This window comes from Octopus bimaculoides, chromosome 6 (assembly GCF_046866305.1).
Source record: "Octopus bimaculoides isolate indiv1 chromosome 6, ASM4686630v1, whole genome shotgun sequence".
In the NCBI taxonomy this organism is placed as follows: Eukaryota; Metazoa; Mollusca; class Cephalopoda; order Octopoda; family Octopodidae; genus Octopus; species Octopus bimaculoides.
Window position 1 is genome coordinate 9,432,478 of NC_142933.1, and position 23,609 is coordinate 9,456,086.

Sequence of the window (23,609 nt, forward strand, 5' to 3'; positions counted from 1 at the left end):
GTGAACATTGACGTAGGTATCTTTTACTCTCTTTTACTCTTTTACTTGTTTCAGTCATTTGACTGTGGCCATGCTGGAACACCGCCTTTAGGCGAGTAAATCGACCCCAGGACTTATTCTATTGGTCTCTCTTTTGCCGAACCGCTAAGTTACGGGGACGGAAACACATCAGCATCAGTTGTCAAGCGATGTTGGGCGGGGGGGGGGGGCGGCAAACACAAACACACATATATACGACGGGCTTCTTTCACAAGGCTTCGGTCGGCCCGAGGCTATAGTAGAAGACACAAAGATTAAGGATTTACCTCAGAATTTAACTACGAAATATAAACAATATGAGAGATCACTATGTGGATCTCTTGGATGCTAGAAATAGACGTCAAACCGTCTTACCACTAAATCTTTGTTCTCAACTTAGTAAAGCGCTAGATGTTTACGAGCTAGAGGCAGATTTAGTGGTAAGACGGTTTGACGTCTATTTTTAGCACACAAGGGATCCACTTCGTGGTCTCTCATATTGTTTATATTTAAATAGAATTCACAGTCCTCGGACATTTCTAAATATGCTGACCACTAGTTAAAATTGATATCATTTAATGATATTATTTTATAATATTAATTTCTACTCTTATTATTAAACAATTAAGTTATACATAATTTCATATCACGAAAACGTGAACGATAACGTCCACTAATTGGCGGGAAGTTGTAATTCATTTCGGAACGCTCGGATGGCGACTCGTCGATTTTGAATAATCAAAATATTTGTAACTTCGCTGGAGGAATTTCGATGAAAAATTTCTATTTTGTCCGGGGTTTTACATGGGAGTGTAGCTGAAGAACAGCAGGTATATTTATATGTATTGTGAACTTTGTTGTAACTTTGGTCTATCATAATTCTTTTCTTTCACCTTTACTTTTGTCAATTATTTTCTACTAAACCATACGTAACACCGCTGATCAAAAAGCTCTTCGTTTTCAACTTGTAATAATAAAGTTCTCTGTGTATCTGTCTGTCTGTCTGTCTCTCTCTCTCAAACCTCTTTTGTCCATCTCTCAAGTATATCATAGTTATGAAGACTGATCACCAAGACAAGTGATTCCACTCATAAACACAGCCACTGTGATAATTTCTTAAGTTAATTTATTTTACCATTACACCTGTCTACAAACTCTGAGCAGCGGACTTTCAGAATAGCTATTAGTTCTCAAGGGATTGGATGGTTGTTCTGTGAAAGGATTTTTGTCCCCAAGATTTAAATTTTTACCTTTTTGCTCCCCACTCTCACAGGTAAATTTCCTTTTCTCTTGAGAATCTCTTTTGTCCCGATCACAGTCAAGACAAACAACTTAGACAAGGCATTCTACTCACACGCACCGTCTCTGAGATATTTTACGTTAAACGGATTTGCTTTCAACTCTCTGAACGACTACAGCTATAATGAAAGAATTGTTAATCTATTTCCTTATTGCCCACAAGGGGCTAAACATAGAGGGGACAAACAAGGACAGACAAAGGGATTAAGTCGATTAAATCGACCCCAGTGCGTAACTGGTACTTAGTTTATCGACCCCGAAAGGATGAAAGGCAAAGTCGACCTCGGCGGAATTTGAACTCAGGACGTAACGGCAGACGAAATACCGCTAAGTATTTCGCCCGGCGTGCTAACGTTTCTGCCAGCTCGCCGCTTTATTGTTAATCGTCTTAGTAAATTAAACATGATTAACCAAAGTACATTACTATACACAGCAAAGGGATCGTATAATTAACAAACGCTTTGTTAATTTAAAGTTTATGAAAAAAGAAAAAGAAAAAAACCCCCAGAAAACAAAAGCAGAGCTTCTCCAGAATTCATCACAATTCCACATAGGTGTTGGGTACCACAGGCATTAGATCACGTTCTACATCTGTGTAAACTCCGTACATACTGATTATGTGGCGGAGGTAAAGAATACGAGCTATCCTTTGTTTTGAGTCACAGAGTTGTCAGTGGTCAATCAGCTGTTAAGGTACGGCGTTCGGTAAATTCCGTAAGAAATTTTTATTTGTTTTTTTTTTTGAACTGGAAATGTATATTTCGTTTGATTTCAGAATAAAGTGAAAGAGAGACGAAATGACAGGGAAGCGTGTGTATATGTTGATGGTGGGGTGTGAGATAGAAAGTGTGTGTTGTGTGTGTATGTGAAAGAGAGAGAGAGAGAGAGAGAAAAGGTGTGTGTGTGTGTGAGGGAGGGAGGGAGAGAGAGAGAGAGAGAGTGACAGCGTGCATTTTTAAAATTTATTTTTCCTCGCATCTTTTTTGAGAAAGTGATTGATTGAGAGAAAGAATGATAGCGTAACGCCTCTCTCTGTCTGTCTGTCTGTCTGTCTCTGTCTGTCTCTCTCTCAGTCAAACACTCTAAGAAAAAAGATGCGAGAATAAGTAAATAAACGATATTTACTCTCTCTCTCTCTTTCTCTCAACAACACACACTTTCTCTCTTTCCGACAACACCCCCTCTCTCTCTCACACACATACACACACAACACACACTTCCCTGTCATTTTCTCTCTCTTCCACTTTATGCTGACATGTACATTTCCAGTTAAAATAAAAAAAAAAAAATAATAATTTCTTACGGAATTTACCGAACGCTGTACCTTAACAGCTGATTGACCATTGGCAACTCTGTGACTCAAAACGAAGGTTAGCCAGAATGCGTACACCGCCGGTTTTCGGCGCAACAAAAACCCTAACCCTTAACCCCTAAACCTAACCACCGGGTGTACGTATTCTTAACCTTCACCCTGGTATATAACAGAGCATCCAATTTTGAAACTGTCACATTTTGACACACGTTATATTAATGATATCTTATAAGGAGAACATCGAAGACGAAAGCTTAAGTAATGTAATTTAAATCGGCATATGTTGAGGATATAAGCTTTCAATGTAAGATTTGAAAACAGCTCCAGTTTTCTTTTTTTATATCATAAGAAGGGTGGAGGCGCAATGGCCCAGTGGTTAGGGCAGCGGAATCGCGGTCATAGGATCGCGGTTTCGATTCCCAGACCGGGCGTTGTGAGTGTTTATTGAGCGAAAACACCTAAAGCTCCACAAGGCTCCGGCAGGGGATGGTGGCGAACCCTGCTGTACTCTTCCACCACAACCTTCTCTCACTCTTACTTCCTGTGTCTGTTGTACCTGTATTTTAAAGGGTCAACCTTGTCACACTGTGTCACGCTGAATATCCCAGAGAACTACGTTAAGGGTACACGTGTCTGTGGGGTGCTCAGCCACTTGCACGTTAATTTCACCAGCAGGCTGTTCCGTTGATCGGATCAACTGGAACCCTCGACGTCGTAAGCGACGGAGTGCCAACACATTATAAGAGGGACTCTGACTTTATGTTAGAATTTGAAACTCATATTATTAGAGGGGTGGACTAAGAACAAGATGGCTGGATAATATCCACAGCCTTCGTAGGTCATGCTTGGAAATCGAGTCGGAAAGTGTAATGGTTACTGCTTCTAATAAGACTATACACAGGAGGTGCTTGAGGACTCTACTCCACACTCCAAGGAATAGTGGGTAGAGGAAATGGACGGATGGCTGGATGGTGACTATAGCAATTAGTGGAATAGTAATGAAAAACAATTATGCTGGTTCAGAAGAAGAGAAGAGCCTATAATATTTGGGTGGTTTATGTTTTATTTGAATAATTTCAAGTTAGGTAGAGTGCGAGAAAAAAAAAAGATAAGTTTTCAGAGCGGTGCAATTCCAGTGGAGGATGTTAAATAATATATTTTAATGATTAATTTTTATTAAACTTGTAAATGGGTGTATTAGTAAAAATTTAGCGAACCCATGTGGGAAAATCATTTTATTAATGAGTTAAAAGAAGTGTCACCCATTTTCCTTTAACAGTAAAATTTGTGTTCCCTCGGGTCTTTGATGTGTTTTGGACCCGCGGAAATCATGCGTTCTTTAGGTAAAATTTCATTAGTAATTCATGTTGTGTTTGGGAAGAGTCATATTGTCTTAATGCCTTGTTATCTAACACACTCACTGGTTCGATTTCCGCCCATTTATTATTTATATATATATATATATATATATATATATATAAAACTACCTATATATATATATATATATATTCATTAGTAATAATAATGGTTTATCCCGATTTTATTCAATATCTACAGTTTTAGTTAGTGTTAACTGTATGCTTTAAAGTAATGAAATGTTTCGTTCCTAAAGATTACGTTAACGAGATCGAATCTGTTGCCAAATTATATTATTAGTAGACATGCATTCTGTGTCATGTGTTTCAAAAAAAATTGAACAAAAGCGGTTTCAAGGTTAACCAAACGTCAAATGACTTACGAAAAACTTTCATTTTATAACTAAAACGTTATTTATTACGAACGCATCTTGGAAGGATGTCTTACGTATCTCGTTAGGACGCTGACACGATATTTCAAAGGTATTTAAAAAAGTCTTTATCTTGACGTATTAGAGGTATTAACGAAAATATTATAAGGTTAATATTGTTGTTGGCACTCCGTCGCTTACGACGTCGAGGGTTCCAGTTGATCCGATCAACGGAACAGCCAACTCGTGAAATTAACGTGCAAGTAGCTGAGCACTCCACCACAGACACGTGTACCCTTAACGTAGTTCTCTGGGATATTCAGCGTGACACAGTGTGACAAGGCTGACCCTTTGAATTACAGGCACAACAGAAACAGGAAGAAAGTTGTGGTGGAAGAGTACAGCAGGGTTCGCCACCATCCCCTGCCGGAGCCTCGTGGAGCTTTAGGTGTTTTCGCTCAATAAACACTCACAACACCCGGTCTGGGAATCGAAACCGCGATCCTATGACCGCGAGTCCACTGCCCTAACCATGGGCCATTGCGCCTCCACATAAGGTTAATATAATGCAGGAATATAGGAATAGCGTGTATGTTGAATAATGGGTGGAATCATAAGGTAGAGAAAAGTAAAATAAATTATGGCTTATAATTCACCGCCTTGAAGAATTTTTAGTCAGATCAACTGGCTCCACTACTTATTATTTTTTTTGTTAAGTTTTGTACTTATACTATCAGTTTCTTTTGCCAAACCGCTAAGTTACAGGAACGTGAATACACCAACACTGGTTGTCAAGCGGTAGTGGGGAACAAACAGATACAAAGGCACACACACACACACACACACACACACATTTAGCAGAAGCAACAAAAACAATAAAAAGAGAAACTGTTCTTATAAACTGTTTCTTATAAAAAAGATCAATTGTTCCTATGTAGGGTGACTTTTGGATCACCCTGTATATCATGACTCATACACTTCACTTTCCTGACTTTTGTACATAATTCTTATTTCTTTATTGCCCACAAGGGGCTACACACAGAGGGGACAAACAAGGACAGACAAACGGATTAAGTCGATTATATCGACCCCAGTGCATAACTGGTACTTTTCGTCCTTTCGGGGTCGATAAATTAAGTAACAGTTGCGTACTGGAGTCGATGTAATTGACTGGTCCCCTCCCCCAAATTACAGGCCTTGTGCCTATAAGTAGAAAGGATTATTATTATTATTATTATTATTATTATCATCATCATTATTATTACTATCATCATCATTATTATTACTATCATCATCATTATTATTATTATTATTATTATTATTATTATCATTATTATTATTAAAAAGGCGGCAACCTAGCAGAATCGTTAGCATGTCTGGCAACATGTGTAGTGGTATTTCGTCTGTCTTTACGTTCTGAGTTCAAATACCCCCGGAGTCGACTTTGCCTTTTATCCTTTCGGGGTCGATAAATTAAGTACCAGTTACGCACTGGTTCGAGGTAATCGACTGGCCCACTCCCCAAAAATGTCAGGCCTTGTGCCAATAGTAGAAAGGATTATTATTATTATTATTATTATTGATATAGAAAGGATTGAGGTAACTCCTCCTGAAGATATAGAGTCAAAATTAAAAGAAGAGTGCCATTGTTATGTAGTGAACGATATTTCGACATCTTGTACCTTCTTTTAATTTTGACTCTATATCTTCAGGAGGAGTTACCTCAATCCTTTCTATATTAACCAAAATGAAGTAGATTGACTAATTTATTTTTTCAACCAGTTGAAGACACACAAGATGTCGAAATATCGTTCACTAGATAACAATAGCACTCTTCTTTTAATTTTGACTCTATATCTTCAGGACGAGTTACCTCAATCCTTTCTATATTAACCAAAATGAAGTAGATTGATAAATTTATTTTTTCAACCAGTTGAAGACACACAAGATGTCGAAATATCGTTCACTAGATAACAATAGCACTCTTCTTTTAATTTTGACTCTATATCTTCAGGAGGAGTTACCTCAATCCTTTCTATATTAACCAAAATGAAGTAGATTGACTAATTTATTTTTTCAACCAGTTGAAGACACAAAAGATGTCGAAATATCGTTCACTAGATAACAATAGCACTCTTCTTTTAATTTTGACTCTATATCTTCAGGAGGAGTTACCTCAATCCTTTCTATATTAACCAAAATGAAGTAGATTGACAAATTTATTTTTTCAACCAGTTGAAGACACACAAGATGTCGAAATATCGTTCACTAGATCACAATAGCACTCTTCTTTTAATTTTGACTCTATATCTTCAGGAGGAGTTAGCTCAATCCTTTCTATATTAACCAAAATGAAGTAGATTGACAAATTTATTTTTTCAACCAGTTGAAGACACACAAGATGTCGAAATATCGTTCACTAGATGACAATAGCACTCTTCTTTTAATTTTGACTCTATATCTTCAGGAGGAGTTACCTAAATCCTTTCTATATTAACCAAAATGAAGTAGATTGATAAATTTATTTTTTCAACCAGTTGAAGACACACAAGATGTCGAAATATCGTTCACTAGATAACAATAGCACTCTTCTTTTAATTTTGACTCTATATCTTCAGGAGGAGTTAGCTCAATCCTTTCTATATTAACCAAAATGAAGTAGATTGACAAATTTATTTTTTCAACCAGTTGAAGACACACAAGATGTCGAAATATCGTTCACTAGATAACAATAGCACTCTTCTTTTAATTTTGACTCTATATCTTCAGGAGCAGTTACCTCAATCCTTTCTATATTAACCAAAATGAAGTAGATTGATAAATTTATTTTTTCAACCAGTTGAAGACACACAAGATGTCGAAATATCGTTCACTAGATAACAATAGCACTCTTCTTTTAATTTTGACTCTATATCTTCAGGAGGAGTTAGCTCAATCCTTTCTATATTAACCAAAATGAAGTAGATTGACTAATTTATTTTTTCAACCAGTTGAAAACACACAAGATGTCGAAATATCGTTCACTAGATAACAATAGCACTCTTCTTTTAATTTTGACTCTATATCTTCAGGAGGAGTTAGCTCAATCCTTTCTATATTAACCAAAATGAAGTAGATTGACTAATTTATTTTTTCAACCAGTTGAAGACACACAAGATGTCGAAATATCGTTCACTAGATAACAATAGCACTCTTCTTTTAATTTTGACTCTATATCTTCAGGAGGAGTTACCTCAATCCTTTCTATATTAACCAAAATGAAGTAGATTGATAAATTTATTTTTTCAACCAGTTGAAGACACACAAGATGTCGAAATATCGTTCACTAGATAACAATAGCACTCTTCTTTTAATTTTGACTCTATATCTTCAGGAGGAGTTACCTCAATCCTTTCTATATTAACCAAAATGAAGTAGATTGACTAATTTATTTTTTCAACCAGTTGAAAACACACAAGATGTCGAAATATCGTTCACTAGATAACAATAGCACTCTTCTTTTAATTTTGACTCTATATCTTCAGGAGGAGTTACCTCAATCCTTTCTATATTAACCAAAATGAAGTAGATTGATAAATTTATTTTTTCAACCAGTTGAAGACACACAAGATGTCGAAATATCGTTCACTAGATAACAATAGCACTCTTCTTTTAATTTTGACTCTATATCTTCAGGAGGAGTTACCTCAATCCTTTCTATATTAACCAAAATGAAGTAGATTGATAAATTTATTTTTTCAACCAGTTGAAGACACACAAGATGTCGAAATATCGTTCACTAGATAACAATAGCACTGTTCTTTTAATTTTGACTCTATATCTTCAGGAGGAGTTACCTCAATCCTTTCTATATTAACCAAAATGAAGTAGATTGACTAATTTATTTTTTCAACCAGTTGAAGACACAAGATGTCGAAATATCGTTCACTAGATAACAATAGCACTCTTCTTTTAATTTTGACTCTATATCTTCAGGAGGAGTTACCTCAATCCTTTCTATATTAACCAAAATGAAGTAGATTGACTAATTTATTTTTTCAACCAGTTGAAGACACAAGATGTCGAAATATCGTTCACTAGATAACAATAGCACTCTTCTTTTAATTTTGACTCTATATCTTCAGGAGGAGTTACCTCAATCCTTTCTATATTAACCAAAATGAAGTAGATTGATAAATTTATTTTTTCAACCAGTTGAAGACACACAAGATGTCGAAATATCGTTCACTAGATAACAATAGCACTGTTCTTTTAATTTTGACTCTATATCTTCAGGAGGAGTTAGCTCAATCCTTTCTATATTAACCAAAATGAAGTAGATTGACAAATTTATTTTTTCAACCAGTTGAAAACACAAGATGTCGAAATATCGTTCACTAGATAACAATAGCACTCTTCTTTTAATTTTGACTCTATATCTTCAGGAGGAGTTAGCTCAATCCTTTCTATATTAACCAAAATGAAGTAGATTGACTAATTTATTTTTTCAACCAGTTGAAGACACAAGATGTCGAAATATCGTTCACTAGATAACAATAGCACTCTTCTTTTAATTTTGACTCTATATCTTCAGGAGGAGTTACCTCAATCCTTTCTATATTAACCAAAATGAAGTAGATTGATAAATTTATTTTTTCAACCAGTTGAAGACACACAAGATGTTGAAATATCGTTCACTAGATAACAATAGCACTCTTCTTTTAATTTTGACTCTATATCTTCAGGAGGAGTTACCTCAATCCTTTCTATATTAACCAAAATGAAGTAGATTGACAAATTTATTTTTTCAACCAGTTGAAGACACACAAGATGTCGAAATATCGTTCACTAGATAACAATAGCACTCTTCTTTTAATTTTGACTCTATATCTTCAGGAGGAGTTACCTCAATCCTTTCTATATTAACCAAAATGAAGTAGATTGATAAATTTATTTTTTCAACCAGTTGAAGACACACAAGATGTCGAAATATCGTTCACTAGATAACAATAGCACTCTTCTTTTAATTTTGACTCTATATCTTCAGGAGCAGTTACCTCAATCCTTTCTATATTAACCAAAATGAAGTAGATTGACTAATTTATTTTTTCAACCAGTTGAAGACACACAAGATGTCGAAATATCGTTCACTAGATAACAATAGCACTCTTCTTTTAATTTTGACTCTATATCTTCAGGAGGAGTTACCTCAATCCTTTCTATATTAACCAAAATGAAGTAGCTTGATAAATTTATTTTTTCAACCAGTTGAAGACACACAAGATGTCGAAATATCGTTCACTAGATAACAATAGCACTCTTCTTTTAATTTTGACTCTATATCTTCAGGAGGAGTTACCTCAATCCTTTCTATATTAACCAAAATGAAGTAGATTGACTAATTTATTTTTTCAACCAGTTGAAGACACACAAGATGTCGAAATATCGTTCACTAGATAACAATAGCACTCTTCTTTTAATTTTGACTCTATATCTTCAGGAGGAGTTACCTCAATCCTTTCTATATTAACCAAAATGAAGTAGATTGATAAATTTATTTTTTCAACCAGTTGAAGACACACAAGATGTCGAAATATCGTTCACTAGATAACAATAGCACTCTTCTTTTAATTTTGACTCAATATCTTCAGGAGGAGTTACCTCAATCCTTTCTATATTAACCAAAATGAAGTAGATTGACAAATTTATTTTTTCAACCAGTTGAAGACACAAGATGTCAAAATATCGTTCACTAGATAACAATAGCACTCTTCATTTAATTTTGACTCTATATCTTCAGGAGCAGTTACCTCAATCCTTTCTATATTAACCAAAATGAAGTAGATTGACTAATTTATTTTTTCAACCAGTTGAAGACACACAAGATGTCGAAATATCGTTCACTAGATAACAATAGCACTCTTCTTTTAATTTTGACTCTATATCTTCAGGAGCAGTTACCTCAATCCTTTCTATATTAACCAAAATGAAGTAGATTGACTAATTTATTTTTTCAACCAGTTGAAGACACACAAGATGTCGAAATATCGTTCACTAGATAACAATAGCACTCTTCTTTTAATTTTGACTCTATATCTTCAGGAGGAGTTACCTCAATCCTTTCTATATTAACCAAAATGAAGTAGCTTGATAAATTTATTTTTTCAACCAGTTGAAGACACACAAGATGTCGAAATATCGTTCACTAGATAACAATAGCACTCTTCTTTTAATTTTGACTCTATATCTTCAGGAGGAGTTACCTCAATCCTTTCTATATTAACCAAAATGAAGTAGATTGACTAATTTATTTTTTCAACCAGTTGAAGACACACAAGATGTCGAAATATCGTTCACTAGATAACAATAGCACTCTTCTTTTAATTTTGACTCTATATCTTCAGGAGGAGTTACCTCAATCCTTTCTATATTAACCAAAATGAAGTAGATTGACAAATTTATTTTTTCAACCAGTTGAAGACACACAAGATGTCGAAATATCGTTCACTAGATAACAATAGCACTCTTCTTTTAATTTTGACTCTATATCTTCAGGAGGAGTTAGCTCAATCCTTTCTATATTAACCAAAATGAAGTAGATTGACAAATTTATTTTTTCAACCAGTTGAAGACACACAAGATGTCGAAATATCGTTCACTAGATAACAATAGCACTCTTCTTTTAATTTTGACTCTATATCTTCAGGAGGAGTTACCTCAATCCTTTCTATATTAACCAAAATGAAGTAGATTGACAAATTTTTTTTTTCAACCAGTTGAAGACACACAAGATGTCGAAATATCGTTCACTAGATAACAATAGCACTCTTCTTTTAATTTTGACTCTATATCTTCAGGAGGAGTTAGCTCAATCCTTTCTATATTAACCAAAATGAAGTAGATTGACTAATTTATTTTTTCAACCAGTTGAAGACACACAAGATATCGAAATATCGTTCACTAGATAACAATAGCACTCTTCTTTTAATTTTGACTCTATATCTTCAGGAGGAGTTACCTCAATCCTTTCTATATTAACCAAAATGAAGTAGATAACAATAGCACTCTTCTTTTAATTTTGACTCTATATCTTCAGGAGGAGTTACCTCAATCCTTTCTATATTAACCAAAATGAAGTAGATTGACTAATTTATTTTTTCAACCAGTTGAAAACACACAAGATGTCGAAATATCGTTCACTAGATAACAACAGTGGCACTCTTCTTTTAATTTCGACTCTATTATTATTATTATTATTATTATTATTATTATTATTATTATTATTATTATTATTATTATTATTATTATTTGCACTTTATAGATTGTCTTCCACTCCACCGCTTTATTCTCTCCTCAACGAAGAATACAAGAGAGTTCTCTCCTAAATTGTGTCGTTGTGATATTTTCTTAAGTCAGATGGAATTTCTTTCAACTTTCTAAACAAGCTATTGAACATTGCGATGGAATCGGTTCTTATATGGTACAGAATATGAATGAATGGACAAAGTTCCATTATTAGACATTAAGATTACTTTGTAAGAAAAAAAAAAAACATTGTAGAATTAACGGACGTTTTGTGAATTGTTTTATAGAATATTCATGTCATTGCTTTTGTAAGGAGCGACAACTTCTGTAGTACATGTCGTCGTCATCGTCGTTGCCATCATCATCATCATCATCATCATCATCATCATTACCACCATCATCGTCATCATTGTCATCATCGTCGTCGCCATCTTCATCATCATCATTATCGTCGTCGTCATCATCATTGTCGTCGTCATCACAGATGTCATCGTCATCACCTCCACCGTTGTCGTCATCGTTGTCGTTATCACAATTGTGGTCGTCGTCATCGTCATCATCATCATCATCATCATCATCCATAATGTCTCCTTTTCCATGCTGGTATGGGTTAGAAGGCCTGACAGCAACCGATGAGCCAGAGGGCTGTGCCAATCTCCGCTATCTTTCGTAGGTTTCCACAACTGAATGCCCCTTGAAAATGCCAACCAGTTTTCCGAGTGCACTGATAGCCCCTTTTTGTGGCACCAAGTGCCCGTAAGAGAAGATCCAGCAACCGAGTGAGTTGTAGTATTGTGGGATAAGAAAGTAAGCTAGGGAGATAGGAACGAGTGTCTTGCTGAAGAGATGAATACATAAGCTTCTGCATTTGGAGAGAGAGAGAGAGAGAGAGAGAGAGGAAATAGGGATTGAGGAAGAGAAAAAGTGTGTAGGCAGACATTTATGCTTGAGTGAAGACCCAGTGACAAATGATTAAAGATGTGGGTTGAGGTGGACGAAAGTGTTTGGCTGTTGTTTTCTGAAACATTGCATTTAAGGAAAAAGAAATCACACACACACACAGAGACATGCACACACACACACAGACATGCACACACGCACACACATACATGCCAATGAGCAAAAAGAATATTCTTGCATTCAATTAATAAAGGAACAAATATACTTTTCTACCCTAGGAACAAGGCATGAAATTTATTTTGGGGAGGGGGCCAGTCGATTAGATCGACCCAGTACGCAACTGGTACTTAATTTTATCAACCCCGAAATGGTGAAAGGCAAAGTCGTCCTCGGCAGAATTTGAACTCAAAACGTAAAGGTAAAGGTAAAGACAGACGAAATACCGCTACCGCTAAGCATTTCGTCCGGCATGATAACGTTTTTGCCAGCTCACTGCCTTAATGGCAGTTTATATCACTCATATAAACAGATGTTTTCATATCCATCACATTTCTTCATGTATGAGGTTCTCAAATATTCGGAAAGCATAAATATGTTGTATTTTTTTTTTTTTTTTTAAATATTTTTGGGTCCTGAAAGCTAGATAATGATTGAAAGACTATTTACATTTGATGGATATTTGTCCTCATCTTGTTTGTTGTTAACACAACGTTTCGGCTGATGTACCCTCCACCCTTCATCAGGTGTCTTGGGGAAATTTCAAACCTGGGTTCTCATTCATAAGGTATTTTTCAATGTTATTATTATTATCATTATTTTTATTATTATTATTATTATTATTATTATTATTATCATTATTATTATGATTATTTTTCAGGTCACTGTCTGGAATCGAACTCAGAATCTTGAGGTTAGTAGCCTGCGTTCTTAACCACTACACTACTAACTCCAAGATTCCGAGTTTGATTCCAGGCAGTGACCTGAATAATAATGATGATGATAATAATAATAATAATAATAATAATAATAACATCAAAAAATACCTTAGGAATGAGAACCCAGGTTCAAAATTTCCCCCAGACAGCTGATGAAGGGTGGAGGGTACATCAGCCGAAACGTGTTAACAACAAACAAGATGAGGACAAATATCCGTCAAATGTAAATAATGTAAATAATGTACATAATTCCTCATCTCTTAAATATAGAACTGTATGAGGGAAAGGGTTTGGTTGCAAATACAAGTGGCCAAAATGGTTCCTTCGTAGGATCTCTGGAGCAATATTACACGACAGGCTGCGAGGCTCGAAGATCAGGAAGTCTCTCCAGGTTGAGCCTTCCTTCTTTGGTTCGAGAGTAGAATGTCACTTGAGAGAACCACAAGGAGGGTTCTTCAAACCGAGCCAATCTAGAGAGACTTAGGGGTAGACCAAGAACGAAATAGTCTCATTTGGTTACGACTGGGAATCTACCGGTTATGACTGGGAATCTACCGGTTACGACTGGGAATCTACCGGTTACGACTGGGAATCTACCGGTTACGACTGGGAATCTACCGGTTACGACTGGGAATCTACCGGTTACGACTGGGAATCACCATCATTTAACGTCCACTTTCCATGCTAGCATGGATTGGACGATTTCACTGGGGACTGGTGAAGCGGTTGGCTACACCAGACTCTAATCTGATCTGGCAGAGTTTCTACAGCTGGATGCCCCTTCCTAACGCCAACCACTCCAAGAGTCTAGTGGGTGCTTTTTACGTGCCACCGGTATGAGGGCCAGTCTGGCGGTACTGGCAACGGCTGCGCGCAAAATGGTGTTTTTTACGTGCCACCTGCACAGGAGTCAGTCCAATGTTTTGTTCACATGCCACCGGCACAAGTGCCAGTAAGGCGAAGCTGGAAATGATTGCGCTCAAATGGTGCTTTTTACGTGCTACCGGCATGGGAGTGAGATTGCTGCTCTGGCAGTGATCCCACTCGGATGGTGCCGTTAGCGCTCCACTGGCACGGGTGCTAGCCATCAAATTTGGTTCAGTTTCGATCTCACTTGCCCCAACAGGTCTTCGCAAGCTGAGTTTAGTGTCCAATAAAGGAAGGTTGGTATAATTACGTACAGGCAGGACACTGAGAAATTGTACAAAATACGAAAAATGTAAGCATCTTTAAATAGTGACCATATTTGACTATCGAATAATCTTTTTTATTTTTGTGTTATGCTACTAATAAGCATACATTTTTATACCATTTAATTTGATATTTTTAAAATTTGACAGTTCATATACAGGCACGTTGCACAATGCTCATTTCCTCATCCCCAGGGGGTGTGAGCGTTGAGGTCTTTATTTTTAACTGGTAACACCTGTAGTCCAGGAGGCATTGATGCCTCGGACTGACCAACGCCTTGTGAGTAGATTTGGTAGACGGAAACTGAAAGAAGCCTGTCGTATATATATATATATCTGTGTGTGTGTGTGTGTGTGTGTGTATGTGTGTGTGTGTGTGTTTGTATGTTTGTTCCCCCACCATCGCTTAACAATCTATGTTGGTGTGTTTATGCCCCTGTAACTTAGCAGTTCAGCAAAAGCGAGACCAATAGAATAAGTACTAGGCTTACAAAGAATACGTCCTGGGGTCGATTTGTTCGACTAAAGGTTGTGCTCCAGCATGGCCGTAGTCCAATGACTGAAAAAAATTAATAAATAAAAGAAAAATCCATATTTGTTAAACGTTTGTATTTTTTCTAACTCTAATACAGTTATGGTACTTTCTGAGCAGCAGGTTTTACGAAGTGTTTACACTGTTTGTGATCATGAGAAAATGGCCATTTCAACAGATAACAACTTGAAAGGTTACATATTTACGATTGTTATAACACTACTTGGTGGGTTTCTTTTTGGCCCGAATGGATTTATTATCGGTAAGTACCTTATGTTATATCATTTCTTTAAGCTGTCATCATATCTTCTATTTTGTACCCCTAGCTACTTACACTGGCAAGTTACACCTCTTTATGAGTTAGACATGGTGAAATGGAAGAGTTTAGAGTTTGATGACGCCTATCTCAAGTTGTTGCCTGAAGTTGGATCAGCCCAAACGTGACATAAACATACAGTATGTACCAAGAAAAAGTGGGGGAAGAGGACTGATTGGATACGAACACAGCATTAGAGCAGAAGAAAACAACATAGCATGGTATGGAAAAAATGCCACAGAACCGTTATTATTGAAAGTAAGAAGGTTAGGTTTGTGTAGGATGTAAGATTGCAAAGATAAAGCACTGTACAAGCATTTGAGAATGACTGACACTGAAAATAGGTGGATAAAGAAAAGAATGCATGGACAGTTTCATAGGGATGTTGAAGATAAGAATTACAGAGAAAAAAGATGGCTATGGATGACTAAAGGTGATTTAAAACTGGAAATGGAGGCTCTAATCTGTGCTGCCCAAGAGCAAGCATTAAGAACAAACTACATCAAATACAGAATAGACAACATATCAGAAAGTGATAAGTGCAGAATTTGTGGACAAAATGCTGAAATCGTATGGCATATCACCAGTCAGTGTACGCCTCTTAGCCCAGAAGGAATATAAGAGATGTCATGACAATATAACAAGGATTGTCCATTGGACGCTTTGCAACAAGTATGAACTTGACAGAGCAAAAAAGTGGTACGAACATAAACCCGAAGGCATCATTGAAAATGATAATGCAAAAATCTTATGGGATTTTGTGATTCAGTGCAACCATGAGGTAGATAATAAGAAACCAGTTAATTGAGAAAGAAAGCAAACGATGCTGGATCATAGATATAGCATGCCCAGCGGACAACAAGGTATGCGATAAGGAAGAAAGAAAAGTCGAGAGATATGACAGGTTAGCTTGGGAGGTTAAGCAGTTATGGTCGCTGAAAAAGGTGGTAGTAGTACCAGTAATTGTCGGAGCCCTGGAAACTGAGTAAAAATCTCGAGAAGTACATGGAGCACTTGCAGAAAACAGCACTGCTTGGAACCGCTCGAATACTCCGGAAGGTGCTCGAAAAATAAGAGGTGTTACCTTAGTCCACTGGTAGTGAACAGCTGACACTGTAGTACATATCCAGCCTTAGAAGCTGTGCAAAGACAATAAAATAATAATAATAATAATAATAATGATAATAATAATAATAATAATAATAATAAACTCTCAAAATAGAAAGAGCTGGAAATAGAAGTAACTCAAATGTGGAGCCTAAAAGCAAAAGCAATTCCTATCATAGTAGATGCATTAGGTATGATAAAAAAAAAACATTCAGACAAATATGTAACCAAAACACCAGGACTTACAAATGTATATAACATACAGGAAATAGCACTACTTGGCACTGCGCACATCCTACGTAAAACACTTTCAATACAGTGAAAATAGCGAATAAATCTGATATTTAACACTAAGTTTCACAGGAAACATAGCCCAACCCTGGTAATTTTTCTATTGAACAGTCGCCTATCATGTCTGCTACTTCATCTGTTGAAACTGGTTTTTCACAGCACTCTCCATCTTCAGGTAGAATAAGTACTGAAGTCTATCATCTTCAGTCAATCGCTTCTCACGAACAGTTCAGTAAAGTACCGCTGATAGCTTGGAGTCGGCTGGTCAGTTATCCCAGAGCTGTATGTTTTCTCAAATAACTTTAAAATGGTCAGATTTGAAGAACAGCTGAGCGGACACAGTAGACAGATCTCCTGCCATCCCTCCAACCTCGGTGCTTCTACAAGATGCAACAGACCACAAAACAAACCTAGTCACCAGGCGTGCTCTTTTCAAACAAAAAGTAATCGATGCTTGTTTTCGTTTCGCTCCGGACAACAGTGTTTCCACCACTTCCAGCAAGCAATACGAGGGGAAGCAGAGAGCTGGCAGAATCTGGCATGTCAAGCAAAATGCTTCATGAGATTTCTTCCGTCTTTACATTCTGAGTTCAAATTCCGCCACGGTCGACTTTACTTTTCATCCTTTCGGGGTCGAAGACCTTATAGAGAAGAAAATTAATTCATCATCATCATCACCATCATTTAACGTCCGCTTTCCATGCTAGCATGGATTGGACGATTTGACTGGGGACTGGCGAAGCGGATGGCTACACCAGACTCCAATCTGATCTGGCAGAGTTTCTACAGCTGGATGCCCTTCCTAATGCCAACCCCTCCGAGAGTGTAGTGGGTGTTTTTTATGTGCCACCGGCATGATGGCCAGTGTGGCGGTACTGGCAACGGCCACGCTCAAATGGTAATTTTTACGTGCCACCTGCACAGGAGTCAGTCCAATGTTTTGTTCACATGCCACCGGCACGAGTGCCATAACATTAATTCGGTTTAAGTATGTGATTTTGATAAGCCACAAAACTGGTGAAACATCGATGTCCATCGCTCATGAATAGGATTTGGGTGAGTTGTCTCACCTGTCTATGACTTTCAGGTGTTTTAACCCTCAGTGCTTTGATGGAGTCATCTCCACCGTGCCAAATTGCAGGCGAGGTTGAGTGGTAAGCAACCTGCTTCCCAACCATATAATTCAGGGTTCAGTCCCGGCAATCCGGGGCAAGTGTGTTCTCCTACAGCCACGGGCTGACCAAAACCTTGTGAATGGATTTGGTCAACGGGAACTGAAAAAGCCTGCTGTATATACTGTCTCTTAAGACAGTAAAGCATTCCCTCAATATACACAAGAGAAAAAAGCCAGGTCAGTTCCTCCTCAACTTTATTCGATTGTCAAAGAATATGTATAAGAATATGTATATGTATTTTTCCATATGTGTATTTTCATACACTGTTTTTAACATTTTCATTTTAATATCAGAGAATGTGTGATAATCAGTATGTAACACTACAAAGTTCATACAAAGCTTTATACTTTAAATATATTTTATCATCAAAGAATGTATATATGCATTTTAATACTCGAACTGTTTTCTAACATTTTTTATTATTCTCAAAGACTTTTGATAATCTTTTTCTAAAAAAGTGAAACCGGTTAAGTAAATAAATATTTAAAAAAAATAAGTGCATTTTCAAACCTTCTTTCATATATATTTCCACTCGTACGGTATTCCACAACTTTACTTTATTATATATATATATATATATATATATATATATTTATTTATATATGGAAAAAAAGTCAAGGTAGAAATTGCTAAAATAAAAAAACATTTCAGTACCGGTTTCAGTCATTGAGACTTTTTCAACTGTAAGTATGGAAAACAATTAAATTTTGGAAAAATTAAATTTTAGAAAAATTAAATGAAAAGTTTTTTAAAAGAATATTTGCATAGTATTCAAATACATTTTCCTTGTTTCTGCCTGTCTCTGTCTCTCTTGTTTACTCTTGTGGGTATGTGTGTGTGTGTGTGTGTGTGTGTATTACTTTGTGTCTGTGTTTTCCCCCTCCCACTGTTTGACAACACATGTTGTTGTTTTTACGTCCCTGTAACTTAGCAGTGAGGCAAAAGATACCGATAGAATAAGTACTAGTCTTACAAAGAATAAATTCTGAGGTTGATTCATTGTGTTAAGGTAGCCGAAGTACACCTTGAATATAGATGTCTATTATTTTGTTTTTTCTGTTTTTTTTTTTGCATTTAGCTGTGTTTTGAGTATTAATCTAATGCGTCTCTTGTGTGGAGGCGCAATGGCCCAGTGGTTAGGGCAGTGGACTCACGGTCATAGGATCACAGTTTCGATTCCCAGATCGGGCGTTGTATTTTGCACATTTACCTTATATAAATAACGGGTATTTGGACTTCCAGTGGAGGCACAATGGCCCAGTGGTTAAGGCAGCGGGCTCGTGGTCATAGGATCGCGGTTTCGATTCCCCGACCGGGCGTTGTGAGTATTTATTGAGCGAAAACACCTAAAGCTCCACAAGGTTCTGGCAGGGGATGGTGGCGAACCCTGCTGTACTCTTTCACCACAACTTTCTCTCACTCTTACTTCCTGTTTCTGTTGTACCTGTAATTCAAAGGGCCAGCCTTATCACACTCTGTGTTATGCTGAATCTCCCCGAAAACTACGTTAAAGGTACGCGTGTCTGTGGAGTACTCAGCCACTTGCACGTTAATTTCACGAGCAGGCTGTTCCGTTGATCGGATCAACTGGAACCCATGTCTCTTGTATTTATTACTAACCTTTTCTTTTAATTCTGTCTATTCTATACGGTTTAGTTCATGGATTCCTTAGTGCTTCTGCCTTGGTGTTTAGGCTAATCCTCTTTATTATAATCTCTTATTCTTTTACTTGTTTCAGTCATTTGACTGTGGCCATGCTGGAGCACCGCCTTTAGTTGAACAAATCGACTCCAGGACTTATTCTTTGTAAGCCTAGTACTTATTCTATTGGTCTTTCTTTTGCCAAACCGGTAAGTTATGGGGATGTAAACACACCAACCTTGGTTGTCGAGCAATGGTGGTGGGGACAAACACAGACACACAAACATTTACACACACACATGCACACACACACATACATACATACATACATACATACATACATACACTCATGCACGCACACACACATACATACACGATGGGCTTCTTTCAGTTTCCGTCGACTAAATCCACTTAGAAGGCTTTGGTTGGCCTTAGGCTATAGTAGAAGACACTTGCCCAAGGTGCCACGCAGGAAGACTGAACCCAGAACAATGTTGTTGGGAAGGTAGTTTCTTACCACACAGCCACGCTTTATCACAATCATGTTTATGTTTTTTTTTTTTTTTTAACATTAGAATGTGCAAGGCAGCTATTTGTTAGAAGTAGTTAACATTTTATACCATTCTAAAGTCAACCTTTAAAGTTATTTTGTTAGGGTTCTTTCTACAGAAATTAAAACCGACACTTATTTTTTGCAACGTTTTGTATCGAGACGTCAGATGTAAACAAACAATGAAATTGAAGACAAAATGGGTAATGAGTGTATATGCCTTATTTTGGGGGTTGTCGTTCCTTCATCAGCACCCATGTAACCCACTTTCGACTCCGAACACATAGCCACCTCATACAGCAGTGTTAAGTTATTGGATATATCAATTTACATATTAAATGCATTCCTGGAGATGGTGTGTACCAAGTCACGAATGTTTAAAGTGTATTATATGACTTGAATAAAATACTAACATATTTAACTAACTTTTTACTCAAGTAAACATATTTTATTAATCTTAATAGGTGGCGTAATTGGTGGATATACAGCATATACGAAGTCCTACACGATTAAACCTGCTTCACAAGTCCTCCCTAAAATGTCAGAACAGGAAAAACAGTTGTTGTGCCAAATGTATTCAAAAATATTTCGCGGTGTCAGTGTTATTACAGCGGCCACATTATTGACGATGATCAAAAATAATCCATCTAATTATTTAGAAATTTTATATTTTATACGGTTTTTCATCACATCAAAATTAAAATTGAGAGTAAACTAATTGATTGAAACAATTGAATGTTGTTTACAGTTTACTGTTACTTAACCCATTACCTACACCAGTGATCTCATATGAGATCACTTAAAAATTACAAAATTTGTGATTATCTGTCAATATTTGCACATATCTAACCTTTTTGCTATATCTACTAAGTATATTTCTCTGATATTCAAATGAGGTTTGCTAATTTTTCACCCAATATCTCGCTTATTTCTATTTAAAATGTTATTTTGAAACGTTATTTTGAAATGTTATTTTGATCCTTCCAGTGTGTTTCTAAGGCTTGTTTATGCTAGAAATCAAAGTTTCATAAAAAAATTTCCAGTTAATAGAATTATGGGAGGTAATGGGTTAAATGATAGCCAGATAAATGGCATTAATTAACGTAAATTAATTAATGTTAATAGCACTATCAGAGAGCTTCAGTTAACTGGATCAAAAGACACCAAACTGCAGGAACTCGTATACATAGAAAAAAAAAAAAGCCTTGAATCTCAGTTACTTAGCCACAAATTGGAATCTGTGGTTAGATCCAGGAGTATTATGTATATTTTCTCTTCCGCCTGTAGGCACAAATCCTGGAAGTTGAGGGAGGGTGCAATTTGATTATATTGATGTCAACGTTCAATTGGCACTAATTTTACTGTTCCCCAAAAGGATGAACGACAGTGTCAACCTTGGTGAAATTTGAACCTGGAACATGTAAAATTGGAAGAAATGTCGCTTAGCATTTCGCTCTGTGTGTTAACGATTCTGCTAGTGCACCGCCTTTACCAGTAATCCTTTCTTCTATAGGCTCAAGACCCTCAAATTTTGTTGATGAGGGTCCGTCGATTACATTGACCCCTGTTTTCGATTGGCGTTTATTTTATCAACCCCAAAAGGGTAAAAAGCAGAATCAACTGCGTTGCATCGGAATTTGAACTTAGAACGTATTCAAAATATCGCCATGGTGGACTTATGTTCTCTCTTTACCCTCTCTTCTACTTGTTTCAGTCATTTGACTGTGGCCATGCTGGAGCACCGCCTTTAGTCGAGCAAATCGACCCCAGGACTTATTCTTTGTAAGCCTAGTACTTATTCTATCAGTCTCTTTTGCCAAACCGCTAAGTTACGGGGACGGAAACACACCAGTAGCAGTTGTCAAGCGATGTTAGGGGACACACACACACACACACACACACACACACACACACACACACACAGATATGTATAAAATTAATAATATCAGGGTAAGAAAAAATTTGAGAAATTTTAACTACCAGTGGCCTAGCGTGTAGAAAAATTAGTCATTAGACTAAATGCACCAGCATGACCGCAGCCACTTGGCTGAAACACATAAATAAATAAATAAATATAAATACAGTGTACATTTAAACACATAAGAGGTATCCATCAGAGGATACCTGGAACGCTAGAAGGAATTGCCAAAATCCAAACCACTGTTAGGGATAAATTTCGAAGGGAATGAAAAATAAAAACTTTTACCATCTATCTCCTGGACCATGGTTTCTGACTTTATATTAGCAAATAAAATAATTTGCTAGGCTAAGTCTTCATCAGCAGGTACGCCTAGATTAAGCATATAAATACGAGGCAATCCAGCATGTGCCCCGTGCTTATATATTATAATTTTTCAAATCCAAGCGCAGTTTTTTGTCGGCAGCAAATAAAATATTGCCGGCCTTACTTCAAAAATTTACCCAAAAAAGTAATGCCGGCATTATTTTATTTGTCCTCATATTGTTTGTTGTTAACACGTTTCGGCTGATATACCCTCCAGCCTTCATCAGGTGTCTTGAGGAAATTTCGAGCCTGGGTTCTCATTCCTAAGGTATTTTCCAATAATAATAATAATAATAATAGAAGCAAAAAAAAGAAAAGAAGAGTGCCATTTGTTATCAAGTGAACGATATTTCGGCATCTAGCATACCTTCCAAAGTTCAAAAAATAAACTTGTTAATCTACTTCATTTTTGTAATGTTTTATAGGATTGAGGTAACTCCTCCAGTAGGTATACAGAAGCAACCGCCCCCCCCCCCAAAAAAAACAAAGGAAAAAAAAACAAAGGAAAAAAAACAAAAGAAAAACCAACAAAAAAAAAAGCAAAACAGAAACATCGAAAAATACCTTAGGAATGAGGACCCAGGTTCGAAAATTCCCCAAGACACCTGATGAAGGCTGGAGGGTATATCAGCCGAAACGTCGTGTTAACAACAAACAAGATGAGGACAAATATCCGTCTAATGTAAATAATGTATAAACTTATTGATTTCAAATTTTGGTACAAGAGCAGCAATCTTGGGGGAGGGGCTGAATCGATTACATCAACCTCTGTGCTCAACTGGTGCATATTTTATGGACCACAAAAGGATGAAAGGCAAGAGAAGTGAAAGAAGTGTCAACGTTTATCTGTGACGGGGCGGAATTTGAACTCAGAATGTACAAAACCGAAACAGATGCTGCCAAGTGTTTCATCCGACGCTATGACAATTCCACCAATCCCTTCCCAAGAAGGGAACCTTTTTATCGTCCCCAAAATGATGAAAAGCAAGAATGACCTCTGCAGGATTTGACCTCAAAATGCAGAAAATCGCAACAAATACCACACTTCA

General features: G+C 36.7%; 1 protein-coding gene across 2 annotated transcripts; it reads left to right on the forward strand.

Moving 5' to 3' along the window:
- The first annotated feature begins 689 nt into the window (after positions 1-689).
- On the forward strand, positions 690-21,012 carry LOC106867269 (uncharacterized). Of its 2 annotated transcripts, XM_089353403.1 has the most exons (4): positions 694-848; positions 13,417-13,449; positions 15,297-15,458; positions 20,741-21,012. In XM_089353403.1, exons 3-4 carry the CDS (start codon positions 15,299-15,301, stop codon positions 20,992-20,994), a joined length of 414 nt encoding a protein of 137 aa, XP_089209529.1. In that variant the 5' UTR covers positions 694-848; positions 13,417-13,449; positions 15,297-15,298; the 3' UTR covers positions 20,995-21,012. The 2 variants fall into 2 exon arrangements, with proteins under 2 accessions (XP_014767582.1, XP_089209529.1); XM_014912096.3 differs by lacking the exon at positions 13,417-13,449 and having other exon boundaries at positions 690-848.
- Positions 21,013-23,609: the final 2,597 nt, after the last annotated feature.

Excerpts from the sequence above, each read along its gene's own strand:
- LOC106867269 (XM_014912096.3), top strand. The coding sequence starts at position 15,299 with ATGGTACTTTCTGAGCAGCAGGTTTTACGAAGTGTTTACACTGTTTGT. Across the intron at positions 15,459-20,740 it reads CCCGAATGGATTTATTATCG|GTGGCGTAATTGGTGGATAT; the intron begins GTAAGTACCTTA and ends TAATCTTAATAG.